Source organism: Neodiprion fabricii, chromosome 6 (assembly GCF_021155785.1).
Source record: "Neodiprion fabricii isolate iyNeoFabr1 chromosome 6, iyNeoFabr1.1, whole genome shotgun sequence".
Taxonomy (NCBI): Eukaryota; Metazoa; Arthropoda; class Insecta; order Hymenoptera; family Diprionidae; genus Neodiprion; species Neodiprion fabricii.
Genome location: NC_060244.1, coordinates 22,502,745 through 22,518,888, shown reverse-complemented (window position 1 = coordinate 22,518,888; position 16,144 = coordinate 22,502,745). Strand labels below are relative to the sequence as shown.

General features: G+C 45.2%; 1 protein-coding gene across 3 annotated transcripts in view; it reads right to left on the bottom strand.

The window, feature by feature from the left end:
- Window positions 1–5,200: 5,200 nt before the first annotated feature.
- The window catches only part of LOC124184671 (B-cell lymphoma/leukemia 11A), a 33,619-nt gene continuing 22,675 nt past the window's right edge, over window positions 5,201–16,144 (bottom strand). For 2 of the 3 annotated variants that reach the window (XM_046574652.1, XM_046574651.1), the window contains exons 2-3: window positions 14,301–14,732; window positions 5,201–8,131 (exon numbers count right to left, since the gene is read on the bottom strand). In XM_046574652.1, the coding sequence (XP_046430608.1) occupies window positions 6,087–8,131; window positions 14,301–14,732 (2,477 nt within the window). In that variant the 3' untranslated portion in view covers window positions 5,201–6,086. The remainder of the gene's footprint in view (window positions 8,132–14,300; window positions 14,733–16,144) is intronic. The other variant, XM_046574654.1, reaches the window with a different exon arrangement.

Sequence of the window (16,144 nt, the reverse complement as noted above, 5' to 3'; positions counted from 1 at the left end):
CCGGAGTTTGCCGGGGGACAAATTTTACCTGGGGAAGTTTCACCCACCGATAAATCCGACTATAGGGTGAGTTTAATTTTTGGTGAGAGTGTACCGTCTGGCGTCAGGTAACATGGACACACTGTCGTGGGGTTGCGGTACCATTGGCGCAAAAAAGTTGCCCTAGTTCTTAAACTGACGTTACCATGTTAATATCGTAACGGAACAGGTTTTGTAAACTATGAATATTCATAATTCCTACTTTTGCTTCAAGTTCGGTAATTAAAATACCTCACTTCGTGTTTAACCCGAGAACTTGTTGTAAAGTGTCCTGAAAACTAAATTACGAACGATAAAGTCACTCCTCGGAGCGTCTCAAAATGTAAATCCACTGACCAAATACAACCGGATTATTTTCAATTGAAATTAATTCATGCGAAAGACGAGTATGTGAATTTAAGGCTGTACAAATTTTTGGATGTGTCAAGGTTTTCTCTAAATAAATTCAAAGCTTTTCCGTAAAATATTTTTGCCGTCGCAATCAAGTCAGAAATTGTTTGGACAAGTTTTGTTTTGAAAATAAAGGGGTAAATCAGTGATAGAGTCGGCAGGAGGGCCACTGCTGTGCTTGACGTCGAGATTAGTGTTCGCCATTGTAGTGACGTCACTATAGTTAACACGCATTCAACTGACATCGCAAAACAATTGTCTCCGGTGTCCGCGTTGCGGTTCAATTTCACGCACTTCGTCCGTCGTTGGTTCAAAAATTTCCACCTCAATCGATGGACTCGAGTCGTTCCCACGTCTCTGTGAAATTTTCGTGAAAAAATTCATTACCTTTCGCACTGTTTTTGATTAATTAATATTCAGATTTGGTTCTAAGCGACTCACAGAAGTCACGGCACTTGACAGATGAATGTACCACGAACAATGGAGCTTATACCAAAAATCGACGCTATTGTCTTAACTTTGGGTTCCGGGGTTTGTTGTGTAAGACGATTAATGTGTGAACAACCGTAATTTTATTGACGTATTCTCGTATATACGCGCGCAAATTTTCAATGGTCGAAATTACCGTGCCGCTTTTGTCATTCGTCTGGTTCTACAGTGAAAATTTTCGAGAATTTCCTTTGAGTGAAAATTTTGAATCACTTTTGGGTTCGTTAGAGTAATCCTGTAGGTCTATCAAAAGGTGAAGATTAGATTTATCCTTCACGGTGACGCATGTCATTTTATACATCTCCTACCAGCCAAGTTAAGTACACGCAAATTAATGGGTTTGAATATATGCGGGTACCAATGATACTGTGATTTTACAGTATTATGCATACATCTGCGTAGAACCTAATTCATTCTCCTTGTTATTGAAATATGTGTATTGAATATTCGAACCTCTGCTTAAATTGTCAAGTTCGTCTCGTGTAACATTATAAAATCATAATTACTGCTAACAAACTGTCAAAAAAAAAAAAAAAAAAATGCCGTTAGTTAATTTTTCCACGATATTAGACGTTGTCAAAACTCTATGAAATTTCGATATAAATTTGCAAATTAGAAACCGAGTAATTCTGATAATACAAATAAAAATTGTCCGAAAAATGACGCAACATCCCGAATGAAAACCGCGGGAGTACAATTCGCGTGACGAGTTACAAATCGAACTAGCAACAAAGACTTTCACAACTACCGATTACTCGCAAAAAAAAGAAGAGAGAAAAAAAAAAACGAAAAATGCCTCCGTCTAATTAAAAATGCATGTGGACAGGCAGTATCGATTTTTTTTTGAAAGACCGCGACGGTCGCGAGCCGAGTGCTTAAGGGTCGTCGAGGAGTAAGAGACTCAGGGGTGTCCAACGGGGGTCAGGCTCCCTGGGCATATGCAACCCGGGTTACAGATCTGTTACCCGTCGCAACCTCGACGTCTGCGATACACTGCCTCCACTGCCTACAACGATAATACCCGGATGCGCTCGCCAGGGGTTGGCTATTCAGCTCCCGCCGCTTTCTCACCCCCGCCTTTCATCCCTCCCCCCTCCCCTCCCCCCATTGATACGTTATACGTGTAACGTATTACATGTATCACCTCAAAGCCTCCAGACGTTCCGACGTCTTCGCTCGAAATACTTCTTGCAAATGTAAAGTAACCGTGACATAGCTGCAGGTACTTTGAGGGCTGAACCCTGTGTCTGTACGTAGCTGGGTCTAGTATACCTCTATCCATATGAATTTCTCCCGAAATGAGGGCGGGGGCGGGGAGGGGGGGGGGGGGGTGGGGGAGGGAGGAATCTAAAGCTGGTACACAGGTACCGTCCTTCTATCCTTACTGCTCTATCGTATCTGCGTGTATATACGTATGTAATGCTTCGGCGGCTCTATAAGTCGTTCGGGCGAGTAAAGTAGAGCCGACGTTGCTGAGTTTGTTCGACTGGAAGAAAAAAGTTGTAAAAAATTGTGGCGTACGAGAAAAGTGGAGGAATGAAAAAAATTATTCCCTTTCGGCGGACGGATGACATCGCGAAGAATCGTATAAAATTGTTAGCGTAGGTTTAACGCGGGATTAATAAACGGGATCGAGGGAGTCAAAACAAGTTTATATAGGTGTATTTATATTTTTTAAAAACAATTCCGTTTATTTGAATCGCACAAGACATACACCGTACCTGCTACTTTATAACTAATGGCCATCTCGAGAAAAAGTTTGCCAGTCGATTCGCCGACCGAGGCGAATGACAAACATTTCCACGCGAGTTCCGTGTTCGTATTGCCTTAAAGTCGAATCTCGGTTTATAAGTTTCGTTTTGACCAGGTTTAACCTGACCTCCACTGCCGTAAAAACCGAGTTTTGTGTTTCCTGTTTTCTCATCTTTTCGTTTTTGTTTTTTTTTTTCTCTTTTTTTTACGTTTTTTTTTTTAATTTCATTTTACCCTGGATCAGAAAATTTTTGTTAAAATCGAAATTTTTCGCCGCAACTAGTTTGCTTCTTTCTTTTCTTTCAAATTTATTCATTTACTTTGTCGATTACTTCGAATTTTTTCTTAGTTTCTTTGTTTCTCTTCTCTTCTTTTTGTTATTATTATACAATTACATGAAATATTTTATTCATATATAGGTTTGTCTATAGATACTCTTTGAATCTATCATTATATACTGGCTTTTATCGGAATAATTTGTCTTTATTCTTTTACCCTGTGTGTAGAAATATTGGAAACGACTTTCTGCAATGCAAAATTATCAATACAATATATGCGTCCGCGGCAGAGAATTTGGTCCTATGGCATGACAGATAATACAGACAAAAAAGAGCATGAAATTTGCGAGTTGAATTCAACATGAAAAATAATCGACCGGAAAGAAACCGAAACGAACATTCGCATCCACGGTATTTTCTGCGTACGTTTATTTTTTGACACATACTATAACTTGCGGTCTTCGGCTAACATTCAAATTTTTTCGTTTTTTTCTTGTGTTTTCTTTTTTTTGCTCATTTATTTCTCGAAAAAACACCGTCCCTTCATCCTGTCCGCAGCAAAACGGGGCCTTATAATTGTATTTAAATAACCACTAGAATAATCATTATTATTATTAACATTTCGAATTTATAATTATTTCAAATTTTTGCTACGGGCAGTATTAATATAGTGCCTTATTTACATAATATATATACATATACATGTACGTATATAGGGATATAGTCATATACACATACACGTACATATATAAACAGGCCCGGTACGTATATGAGATTATCTAACAAATTTTTAACTAGATAACGAGATTTTATCTAGAGCCGTACATTTCTAACACCAAAAACTATCTGATATGAGTTTTCCCATTTTTTTCCTTTTGCTTATTTTATTATTTCTCTCTCTCTCTCTCTCTCTCTCTCTCTCTCTCTCTCACACACACACATAGACACACACACACACACTTCATCTCTTCTTTTTAACCTTATTGCCTACATTTTTTAGGAACAATTCTCTTCAAAAAGTTTACAACGACAAAACGATCTTGATTGAACAAATATGAAAAAAAAGAAAAAAAACCAAAAAAAAGAACAATTCATTCAAATAATAATAATATTTTTAATAATATATTCAAAAAACCTCAGTCTTGGGCAAGAAACAGAATTTTCGAAATATTGAAGATCGAAATCGCTGACGGCTTTCGTAGGATCAAGAATGTAATGAATCTTTGATTTTACGAAGGTCGAAACGGGTATTTCGACTTCAGTAATAATAATAATAATAATAATAATAATAATGATAATAATAATAATGATAACGATAATGATAATGATGATGATGATGATGATGATGATGATGATGATGATGATGATGATGATGACGATGATGATGTTGATGATGATAATAATAGTCATAATTATAATAGTAATAATAAATATAATCAACGAATGAACTGATACGTACAATAATAGGCAATAATAGTACGATAATAAAACGTGACAGCGGGGTGACTGGAAAGGAAGTTAGATCCAATCAACGATATAACTTTTTTTTTTTAAATCATCTGAATTAAAAAGGTCTGCACCCTCACAAACACCGCAGAAATAACTTAGAAGAACGCGATTAATTTATAGTTATATATCTTCCCTCACAGACACCACGTGTACAATATATAGATAATAGACGATAAACCTAGACAACTTTGGCATCTTCTTAACTATTAAAAACATTTCAATAATAACTTAATATCGGAACAAAATAATGTACGTTTCGTTTAATTTGTAATAATGACAATGATAGTAATAATGATAATTGTAATAATAATAACAATAATAATAGTAATAGTAATAATAATAATAATGATAATAATAATAATAATAATAATAATAATAATAATAATAATAGTCGTAGTAGTCGTAATAGTGATAATAATTATAATAGGTATGATACATTTTACACATAATCGATCTAGACCTTAAATTACATATGGGTAGCACGTAATAATTATTATGTAAATTAATATTTTTTCTTACTCGATATTAATACACAATAGAGTGAATATTTATTATATACAGAACTGTAATGCGCCATTTTCAAAGCGACACGTTGTTTTTCAAAAAATTACTACACAATGTACAAAAACGTACTAGTACATTCATAGTTTTAAAGTTTCGATATATATTACGATATATTATATTATTAAATAAATAATCTTTATAATATGATAATAAAGTTACTATTCATAGTGTGTGTTTTATTTTGTGTATATGTGTACGTGTGTGATTTTTATTACTCCTATTGTTATTATTATTATCATTATTATTACTATTACTATTATTATTATTATTATTATTATTATTTGTTTATTAATTATTCGTAAGTGTTATTGATAGGGGGCATGAGACTCATTATGGTAACCATTTATTTGAATAAAATTAATGGGGTTTAAGTATTTCGTTTAAAATTGTATATTGATTTTATTCTCGTCCAGTCTTCGCTATTGGAACGTTTTCGTTCTAAGTTTGTTACACCTCAAAGCGACTCTTTTCTTTTTCGTATTGCGGATATCATCTCTCCGAGGTTGCTGACAACTAGTATTGAGTACTATTGTTCCAGGCATTTCCAGCCTTCGACCGTCGACCATAGAGCTTCGATATTTGATTGGCGAATTTCGAAATCCGACAGTTTTCACTAGCATAACTTGTCTTCGGGGAAATTGACTTTCCATTCGAATTCGCATTTGGCATTTATCCAATCGCCAGTCTGACACATCCTCGCGATAACATCGCGAATCGCTGAACCTTTAAACTGCAGATGGGTTTGGAGGGAACAAAATAAAAAAAAAAAAAAAAATGTTTCCTTCCCGATATTCTACAGCGCGTGTTGCGAGAAGGATGAAAAAAAAAGGAAACAAAAACTTGGCAATCATCTGCAGGGACTCGGACAATCCGCGCGTTTCACCTACCCTTTCGAAAGTATAAACGAGGATGGGTAAATCGTCCGTGTCTTTCGAGTCTTGGGAAAAGTGGCGAAGGGATGTCTCTGGCCTTCAGCCGGAAGAACGCGACGAACGTCTAGTACACCGGATACGGCGGCCTGTGGGGCCAGAGTGGCGGTATAGGGGGAAGACTGACGTTCCAGGATCAAGTATCCTTCGTGCTCAAGGACGAGTCCTCGTCCTGACTCCCGGAGTAGGGCATCCCCATCTTCTGGCCCTGCTGCACGACGACGCATTTCCGCATGTGCTTTTCCAGCGTGCTTGGCACGGAAAACGGCATCTCGCAAAATCTACACCTGTAAATATCCTTGCCATGACGGCCGTGGGTCTTCATGTGTCTCGTGAGCTTCGAACTCTGGGCACAGGCGTATGAGCACAGTTCGCATTTGTAGGGTTTTTCGCCGGTGTGCGATCGCCTGTGAACGGTCAGGTTCGAACAGTTCTTGAAGACCTTGCCACAGTACTCGCACGTGTCGTTCCTGCCGCTCCGTTCCTTCTTGAGCAACGGACTGGGGAGTCCCTGAAGCGATAGACTCGAGGTGGTGGCCTTCGAGGCCTTCCGGAATTCGTTGTTCTCCAGATAGTGAGGGCTGGGCAGCCAAAGACCGCCGAAGTCGGGCCCGGCCGAACGGGGAAATCCCTGACCTGAGAAGATGTTCGGCGTAGTCGACGAGTTGAAATTCGTCGGCGAGAGGGCGCTGTCCTTCTCCTTGTTGTTGTTCAGGGAGTTGACGAGGTTCGACGGCGACTCGGTCTTGACGAAACCGCCCCGATGGTTCTCCTGCAGCGCTTGCCTGTAGGCCTCCGAGTACTGGGCGATGTTGCTCAGCCCGAATTTCTCCATCAGGTCACCGACCAGACTCGGCTTCTGGTCGACCCGCGTTCCGCCCTCCTCGCTGCTCTGACCCTGAGTGGTGCTCAGGTCCTCGGGGGTGTTCTCCTCGTTGTCCTCCCGCTTCGCGTCCGTCTCCTCGCCCTCGTCGAGGTCCATGTTCTCGTCGCAGCTGCTCCCGTCGTCCGGTACCGTCTCCACGCTGCCCTGGGGACTCGACGCGACGTTAAGCGCCTCCTGGTGCTCGTTCCGCATGTGTTTTCGCAGTTCGGAAAAGCTCGGCACCTCGATCTCGCATATCTCGCACCTGGTCGCCGTGGTGTCCTGTATCGTTTCCTGGAAGGCGTGCTCCTTGTCCTGATGACTTCTTCGGTGAACTATCAGGTTCGACTGGAACCGGAACTTCTTCTCGCACACCTCGCAGGTGTAGACGGTCTCCGAGTCGGCGATTATCGGGGTCGAGGCTACCGGCGGACTGGTCTTGTCACTGTCGGTGGAATTGTTGTTGTTGTGGTGACCGCCGATCGGACTCTGGGTGTAGCACGGGGGCGAGTTCTCCTTCTGGATGCTGTTGTGGGTGAGGTTCGCCGGATTGGCCGCCGGACTCGGTGGCTGGATCGGCTGCACGCTGACCACCGCGCCCTGGTTCGACGGCGTGTTTGGGGTGGGATTCGGAGCCGCGCCTAAGGAAGGGTTAGCGAGGCTCCTTAGGCGCGCCGAGTAAAAATCCAGGTTCGCTTCGAGTGGTGGTGGATGCGCCTGTCCCGAGAGCCCACGTCCGTGGGACAGCTCGGCCAGGTTCGCCAGGTTCCTCGCGTTGTTCAAAGAGTCGAGTGAACTCCGTACGAGGGAGTCGCCGAGGTTCAGGCCGTCCATCCCGCGGAGCGGGTCTCCGAGGTTCTGCAGGTTCCTGGTAGCGGTCTGGAGGTCCTGGAGTCCCCGGTACGAGGCGAGGGGGTTCAGAGCGAGAAAGTCCGGCCTGAACATCGGCGGAAAGCTCCTCTCGAGGTGCTGCGGAAGTCTGAGAAAACTGTGCAGAGGATCGCCGACCAGCGAAGCCGAGGACTGAAGCTGCCTGCCGCTACTTCCGCTCGTGTTTCCACCCCCGGAAGAATTCCCCGCCGACGAACTTCCCGTCGATTTACCGCTGAGGTTCAGATGGTTCGGGGGACTCAGGTGGTGCGTGTGCGTCGACGTCTGCGTCGGAGGACTTGGGGCTGGTGTGTTGGAGGACGAATTCGCCGAGGGTGACGAGGACGTGTAAAGTCTCGCCCCGTGGACGCTCTGCGCGTGCTGAAGAAGCTCCCACGCCGAGGACAGCCTGCGGGCGCACTGGGAACACTGGAGCCATCTCGGTTCTGCAACAGAGCGGTCAAACTGATCGTCTTATTCCGGTACAACGGATCCCACGTCACACTATTACAGCCTTTTTTAATTTTGATTCATGGTTAGCCGGGCGGAACATGTTGCACGCTGTTATTGCAAAACCGCCGTTTTGGTGCTCTTACGGGACGACGCTCGATTGGATTGCGTAACTCTAGGTACGACAAGACAAGGCGCCGAGTGTCACCATTGTGAAATTGAATTGCTATTGCAAATTACGATATTAAAAGAACGGTTCTAGGAATGACGTTGAATTTAATGGCGATTGATATTAATGGGCAGGTGTCAACGTCGTGGTGCGACCCGCTTTTGCAATCCATTGGTTAAAAAGTGCTTCAAATATTACTTCAGAAATGTATGCCATATAAAAAAAAAAAACAAATTATAGAAGTTGAGCTGATCTACCATTTCTTCAAACATATATTTACTTATCAAAAGTAAACTTGCAGGTTTTTTTTTTTTTTATTTTTCACCAACAATAAAACAAGTCTTCCGACTCTTTCGTAAAGTACAAAACGTAAGTAAAGGAGAATAGAGATGGATGGGGAAGGAAAAAGTGAGCCGAATATCTACGCGAACTCGATACATGGCTCAAGCTTTGACCGAACTGCACGTCCCCTAGATGCCGCATAGATTTGTATTGTGGATGTGTAAAAAGCAAAATCGTCGATTTGTGGGTGAGAGTGTATCGGGACTGGTCAGTGTACCCGGTGTGCGGCAAATCGTAAAATATCACCCCCGTCGAGAGACGCGGAGCAACCGGGGGTATCAATTTCATCCCTCCTTAATTTTCAATCGCCGAACGAATTCAATTCGTGATTCAAACGGCGCGTCTGTGTCAAATTGCAGAGCCTTATATAGTATATATCGGGTGGTACGGGGCTGGAAGGAGGGCTTAAAAATAATATCCCCGACAATAAGCGGGGGATGTGGAGCGGGATGAAACTGACCCTTAACGACTTTCTGTCCCTGGCCGGGGGGGGAGGCAAGGGGGTGCAGGGATGCGGTTTTGAATTTCAATGTTTTTAATCCGGGAATATCAGATTTTCGGTCATTTTTCACGCCCCACGTGGCGTCGACGACATCGCCCACGTCGTTCGCGGCTACCGCCGGATTTTATTAATTCAGTTTTTCACCCTCGGTGAAAAGGTCCATCGCCATGTGTTTCGCGGACCCTCTTGAAAGGACGCAAGACATAACCGCAAAAGCATATTTCAACGGGTCGTATAACTCTCCGAGCGAAGAAAATTCCTACCGTTATTTATACACCCATATAGCCCTGCATGTCTGCAGATTCATGCACGCGGTCAAGCTTAACGACTAGACTGTCCGAAACGCCGATGAAAACCCTTTGTGAGAATTCCAATTTTTCACACTCAGGTTAGAAGCATGGACGTGATAAAATTAAACGAAACGCGTGCGCTTTAACGGATGAAAATTTGCGGATTACCAGGTACAAGCGGCAAAATCGATCAGGGACAAAGAACCGTCAACGAAATAAACTGATCTTAATTAAACGGGAGTCCGGAGACTGCGAGAAGAAATCTTTGTTCGCTAAGCGACTTAAAGCCGAGATCTTGTTAGCTGCCCATTTGAATTTAAAATTTCTTTCGATCGTTCGATGAAACTGCAATAATTTGTAGCTTAAATTTTGCACCCGGGTTGATCCAGGTTTGTAAAACTATCGCCTCTATGCCTGGTCACGGAAGTCTGTTGCACCTTCGAAAATCACCTCGAGTAAAATTGTCGGAAATGATTTTTCGAACACAGCCGAACCACCGGATAACCAATTTGGTTGTATGAATGGGCAGGTAGCGAAGGGAGAACAAGGCGATCGTGGCGTGTCGAATTGAAGAGGATCCTTTGTTTTAAGTGGTTTCCAAATTCGACACGTCGCTAGATCGAGGCGCTGCGGAAAGCACCTTTTGCTATCGAGTTCCCGGACGGCGCAAGGCGCGAATTTCGAAGCGTCGATAATTAGGTGGCAGTAGGAAAAACTCCCGAGTCATTCAAGGAACGAGTTTTTCGAGCGTGAAAAAAAACTTTTTAAAAATCAAGATCATTGTTTCAAGTCCAAGGATGGGCTGATCCGCAGAAGTCGGGGCGGTTATAACGGCGCGTGACGAATTTCCCTTTCTGTCCGGAAGTCGAAAATATTGCCAACTTCCCCTTGTGTAGTCGAAGAAAAGGCGGCGCCGCGCCGCAAGGGTAAAAGATAAGCAGAGCCTAGTCTATAGAAAGTATTATCGATTGGGGTAGGGGGGGGGGGGGTGTAAAGGGGGTGACTCTGTGTACTTTTCATATGCAAACGACGGGCCGGCCATCCGTTAGGATTATTTTTTACCGCGGGACGAAATCTCGCTGAAAATTCAAAAGCCGCGAAAGATCGCACCGCGTTGTGCTTCGGGGATAGAATAGTTTCGATTTATCCATCGTCGACAATTACCTCCCGTACATTCCGCGTCCCTCTTGCAGGTTGGGGAGCTGCTGAGCGCAGATGCACTTCCGAGTCAGAGTCGAACGAACGGCCAGGGTTCAACTCATCCTTAAACAATGCTCTTCCAAACAATTTCGCTCTAAACGCTCTGCCAGGCAATTTGGACCCCGATTTTCTGCAGAAAATTGTTCGGTCACTTTCGAAACAAGCCTGACTTGCCCCGCAGCCCCGGGAGAATCGGAGAACCGGAGAACATTTATTCGGGAAAAAGAATCGGTCGAATTCGTAAAAAAAAATCCATGCTGCACCGACGTTTCACTGGAACCGGATCTTGCAATCGGATAGATCAGAATTCTTCCGAAGACCGATTCACCCGCTGTTCAAAAAGGACGTCGAGAAAACTTTTGGGACACATCGACCAACCGCATATACGTTATACACATATATCGCGGACGCGAAAGTTTACACGCGTTATCAAAGGCGGCTCTCTATAAAGCGGGAAATTTTAGTGTAAACGACACGTGCGCGGGGGGTTCGACGCCCGTGAAATTCGGCACAGTAAAAGACATGTGTTGCACGAATGCCGGGCAGAATTTAAGTTTCGAATTCGCGTCACGTCGCCGAGATGCGACGGCCGCGTTTGTCGATGAGCAGCCCAAAAGCACGAAGACGAAGATCCAAGCGCTCGATATTGGGATTTTGATTTCTAGCGTCGTTCTTCCCTTTCAATTTTCCTGCATCGGGGCTGCAGTATAACGTCACAAAGGTGCAGAGCCACGCGTCATCCCCGGGCTCTGATTATATTAAAATATCGATTAGCCGACGTATTCGGCGTATGCACTTTGTTGTCGGGCCGAACGACGATAGGGTTGTGCATCGGCGCTCGGAAGCCGCAGAAGGGGGACAAAATTCGACGACGCACGCGAACCTGGTCCAGGTAGAGATCCCCGAATGATTCGCGCGCTGCTCTGATCTACCTCGGTGGAATAATCTCCGAAACCATGACGCAGCTTCTCGAGCTCGACTAATCACCCCAACTTTTGAACCTTTATCCTGGACCCGTTTCCCACCCCCCGCGGCTTCGTCCGAACCGTACGATTGAAGAAAATCAGAAAGCAGAAAGCAGAAGGAGAGGACATGTTAACGCGGGCAAAAACCGAGAGGGAACTGTCGTGGAAAAAAAATCACTCTCAGATTATGGGCACATGGTGCGAGGAATATCCGACGAAACGTCCGCGTCTGGACGCGTTTCGCGGCGAGACGAGTCTGTTATTTTTATATCGGACAAAGGGACTGCACGGTCGGTTTGTACCTTGCGGTCAGCCAACTTTGTCCGTCCTGCCGTTTGTCGAGTAGAAGGTACTTAAGCCGTTTACGTCGTATTCGCGTCTCGCCGCAAGACATTCCTAATGTCATACCGTAGAACAAAGTTGAGAAATTCTCCTTGTCCGTATGTACGTATATCGTATACCTAAACTCGGACCCGGAGGTAGCGAGTTTCTCGCCAAGTTGTACACGCGTTAGGATACAAGATGAATAAGATAGCGGAAGAGAGATTGCTCCCGGATACCCGAGGCTGGAAGCGTATTTTCCAAGATCTCGACCGCGTGTGTCGGTCGCCAATTGACACGCAATTCGCAGATCGCCTTGGGCGGTCTTTGGTAAGGGGTCGGAAAAGCGTCATAAAAAACCGGGAAACTGAGAGGAACCGAGAATCCGGGGGGGATGAAATAAGAAAGGCCGCATACGCGGAACGGGGAATCACGGAAGAAAAAGTATACGTATACACATATCTCACCCCATTCGAAAATTAATATTCGACAGACAATCCTGACGCGTGATATCAAATCTGCGTATATCGCGCCGCGTAACGGACTGGGTGTCAATTTCGACGGCTTACACGGCGACTCGCTCGCGTTGTTTCCGAACTGTAACGGCTATAAAGGCGATAAGTTCTCTCTCTCTCTCTCTCTCTCTCTCTCTCTCAATATCGCGCGTCACGTCGTCAAGCAGCGAAAAAAAAAGTTCGTTTGACGTGTCTCGAGATGGAGAAATTGCGCAGGGCGATGACAGGTTTCGTTAGAGACTCGGGGTGCCACGATCCGCTTCACCCCTTCGGCGGTATCTGTACCTGGTGCATGATCACGCGAGTAAGGATGGAACGAAAGAAGGAAGGAAGGAAGGAAGGTAGGCAGCCGAGCGAGGAACACCTCGTCGTATTTAAAGCGAGTGGCTCGTGCAGTTGGGTCACGGCTACGTCGCCACGTGGCATCACAATGGGAGGACTCTAATTGGGCTCGAGGTTGCTCGGTTACAAAAACTTTCCGACAAAAACCCGCGCCAAGGGGTTAAAGCAAATGCCCTCGTGTGCCGTCCACGCGATCACGCGGCAGTCATATCCTCTCCACGCTCGCAGGGTGTGCGACAGGGGTCGTCCTCCGGGTGTCTGCGGCACGCCGCCTGCCTCTCGTCCTGCAGGACTCAAAGGAGAGACGCGACCGGAAGATCCTCTTACACGCCGAATGCGTAATTGAGGGATCATCTCGAGTTATTTATTTGGATGCGCTTTTTATCAACGTCAGTGGTTCGTGTCGTGGTCACGACCGTCATATCCCTCGACCTGCACAGAGATTTTCTGTACCGAAACCCCGTTGCTCATTCCGATGGAAAAAATTGATGCTGTTTAATTCACGCCATTCCAAGTTGTCAAATTGTTAGATTACTACAGGTAACAAAATTCAACGACAAGCATTGTCTGTTTATGTAATGTTGTTCGACGGTTGGGATAAAACGATAAGTACGAGACGATAAAAAAAAAAAAAATTAATCTGTAACTACTTCGTGAATATGTATCAATTAATACCTTCAGCTGGAAAAGTGACTTCATTCCAGAGTAGTCAAGTATTGATCCGAGTTATCTTTTCGTCATAATTTGAATAACGTATTTTTTTGCAACGAGAATTATCATCCAGACGATATCCTGTTTTTTTAATGCACTCATATTTTTAAAGTAAAATAACCAGTAACTAACAATCCGCATCGGAAACTTCATCAAACAGTTTTCATTGGTATAAAGTGAATTTCGATACAGCAGACTAGAGGTAATCGGAATGACTTTACCAGTCGCACATCTATTCGGGTAACGATATTTTCGATTATAAGGACAATTTTCCTCAATTTGACGAAGGTGAAAAAAAAAAAAAAGAAAGAAATCAGCAACAAACAAGTAAACAACAAAGAAAATCCCGCATGAGCTTCGATATTCACCGCACTGAGCACGGTGACAGTGGCGCGTTAACCCTTTCAGCACATGGCTCGTCGAGGTTGACAATGGGCGAAATTCACCCCCTACGCTCATACCTATCGTGGGGTGGTTTTAAATTCAAAAATCGAACGAGGCGCGTCTCTCTCCCTCTCTCTCCCTCATTGTTCGGGATCGGTAGACCGTGCCGATCGTCACATGTCGCGCTGCGAGTGTCCTTTTAAAAATCTTTTTTTCATCTTCTTCATTCGCTCTTTCCCCTTTCCAGGATCACGGGCGCGTCAATCGCAGGATCAATGGTCAACTTATGAAAGTAGAAGAAAAAAATAAACGAATGAAGAAACAAATAAACAAAAAGAACCAACAATTTGAAGAACCGATCTAAACTCGCCGACGGCTCCCTCTCTCTCTCGCTCTCTTTCTCGCGACCCCATTTTCCGCTTACCGGAACTGGTCGTGTTGGTGTCGGCATCGACCGATTCCGTCTTAGGCTTTTTAGGTAACTCCTCCTTGTCCTCCTCGAGTCTTCTCTTCGGCGTGGAGCTTGCGCTTGCCCTGAGCTCGATGGGGCTGCCGCCGTCGGATCCGGAGCCCTGGGGCGTCGGCGGACTCTCGAGACGACTGCCGCGCTTGTTGATCGGCGCCGATATGCTGGGCACCGAGTTGAGCTTCTCCTGGTCGTTCTTCAGGGCGAGCGCGTCCTCGGGGTCCGAGTCCTCGGGGGCAGCGGCCGGCGGCGGGCTGTGACAGCCCTGAAGGGTGCTCCGACAGTGGTTCACCTTGTGCTCGATGAACCTGACGATGTCCCCGAGAGGATAGGAGGCCCGACATCCCCCGCATTGCACCGTGTCCGGGCTGGAGCCTTGAGACGTTTCCGCTGGAACAAGTATAAATGTCAGGTTTTCAAATTTCCACGTGTCGATGGTGAAATTCCCCGCAAGGGTGGAGCCTGCGAGTCGAGCTTGCGCCTTGGACGTTGGTCAAGCGGAGACTCCACCCCTGGGGAATTCGTTATTTCTTTTTTTTTTCCAGGCGGAAGGGGCGAGAGCGGGGTTAAAACGGGGAAAAGAGGTCGGATCAGCCGGGCGCGAGGTGAAAAGGAAAAACAATTCGTGCCAGACACCCTGTCAGGGGGCAGTCGGAGGTGGCGGGTGTGAGCACTCGACTCCGCGAAGAGTGGTTGAGAGATGAGCGAGAGGAGACTCGGAGGCGGGGTGGACGGATCGATATATGAAACGCTGCCAATCTCTATGTTAATGCCAACGTATAACGGGAAATCGTACGGCTGCCAGAAATGCTCTTCAAGGACCCTAAAAGTGAGTTGCGACGTCTGCGGATGACCTCAGGACCTCCTTGTGGCCAAATCGTCCTTATAGAAATCGTAACGTCCCATCCCACTCCTTAGTTTCGCGATTTCGCCCCCGCGACATGCGCCTTCTTCGAGAATCTTTCGACCCGATCGACCGAACAAACAAGAGTGGGTATAACAAGCGTAGGCGCGGGAAATAGACGGGCGCTTGCCCCCCCAAGAAAAAACAAAAAAAAAAAAAAATACATTGTCCGCGAAACGTACGTGTAAGAAAAATATTCAAACGCAACGATAGCGACAAGTAAAGACAGATACCACTGCTGGCAAGGTCCAAGATTTTCATGTCGTGGCATAGAAAATTGGTCGAATCAACCGCGTCCCGCGTAAGGATATTTGAATTTGGGAGGGTTGTATTGAAAAAAAGGGAGAAAAAAAGCAAATCTAACGCGGTGAATGAAAATAAAAATAATAGCAACGAAGAAAGGAAAAAAGTTCGGAAGAAGTTGAATAGACCAGCAGAGTCCGTTATGCGAGCACCTACGATTGAAAAGCGCTCGGTTAGAAACAAGAGACGTGCGACCGGTCGTTAGCGACAATGGGCTTTTGTTTTTTCGGGGGCAGATGTTGCCTGGACCAAAACTCGTGCCTCGAACCGCGCCGGCATTACACGCGCGTCCAAGGTACATACATACGTAACATACGTACGTACAACTAGGTGTACACAGTACTCGAGATAGACGACGAATCTAGCCGATATAACTGCAGCAACATCGCATCGGTCGATGTGTGTCGGGTATTGTTATTTCGCGTCCCGCGGATGTATATGAGGAAAAGATAAGGTGCAGAGAGTATATGGAATATCGGTTCGCGACTACAAGTTGGATTGCTTACAAATTGGTCCATACATCCGTAATGCCCGGCCATGATATACAGGGTGGTTCTTTTATTGCGTGGTAATTTTTCTGTAACCGCGCGTTATA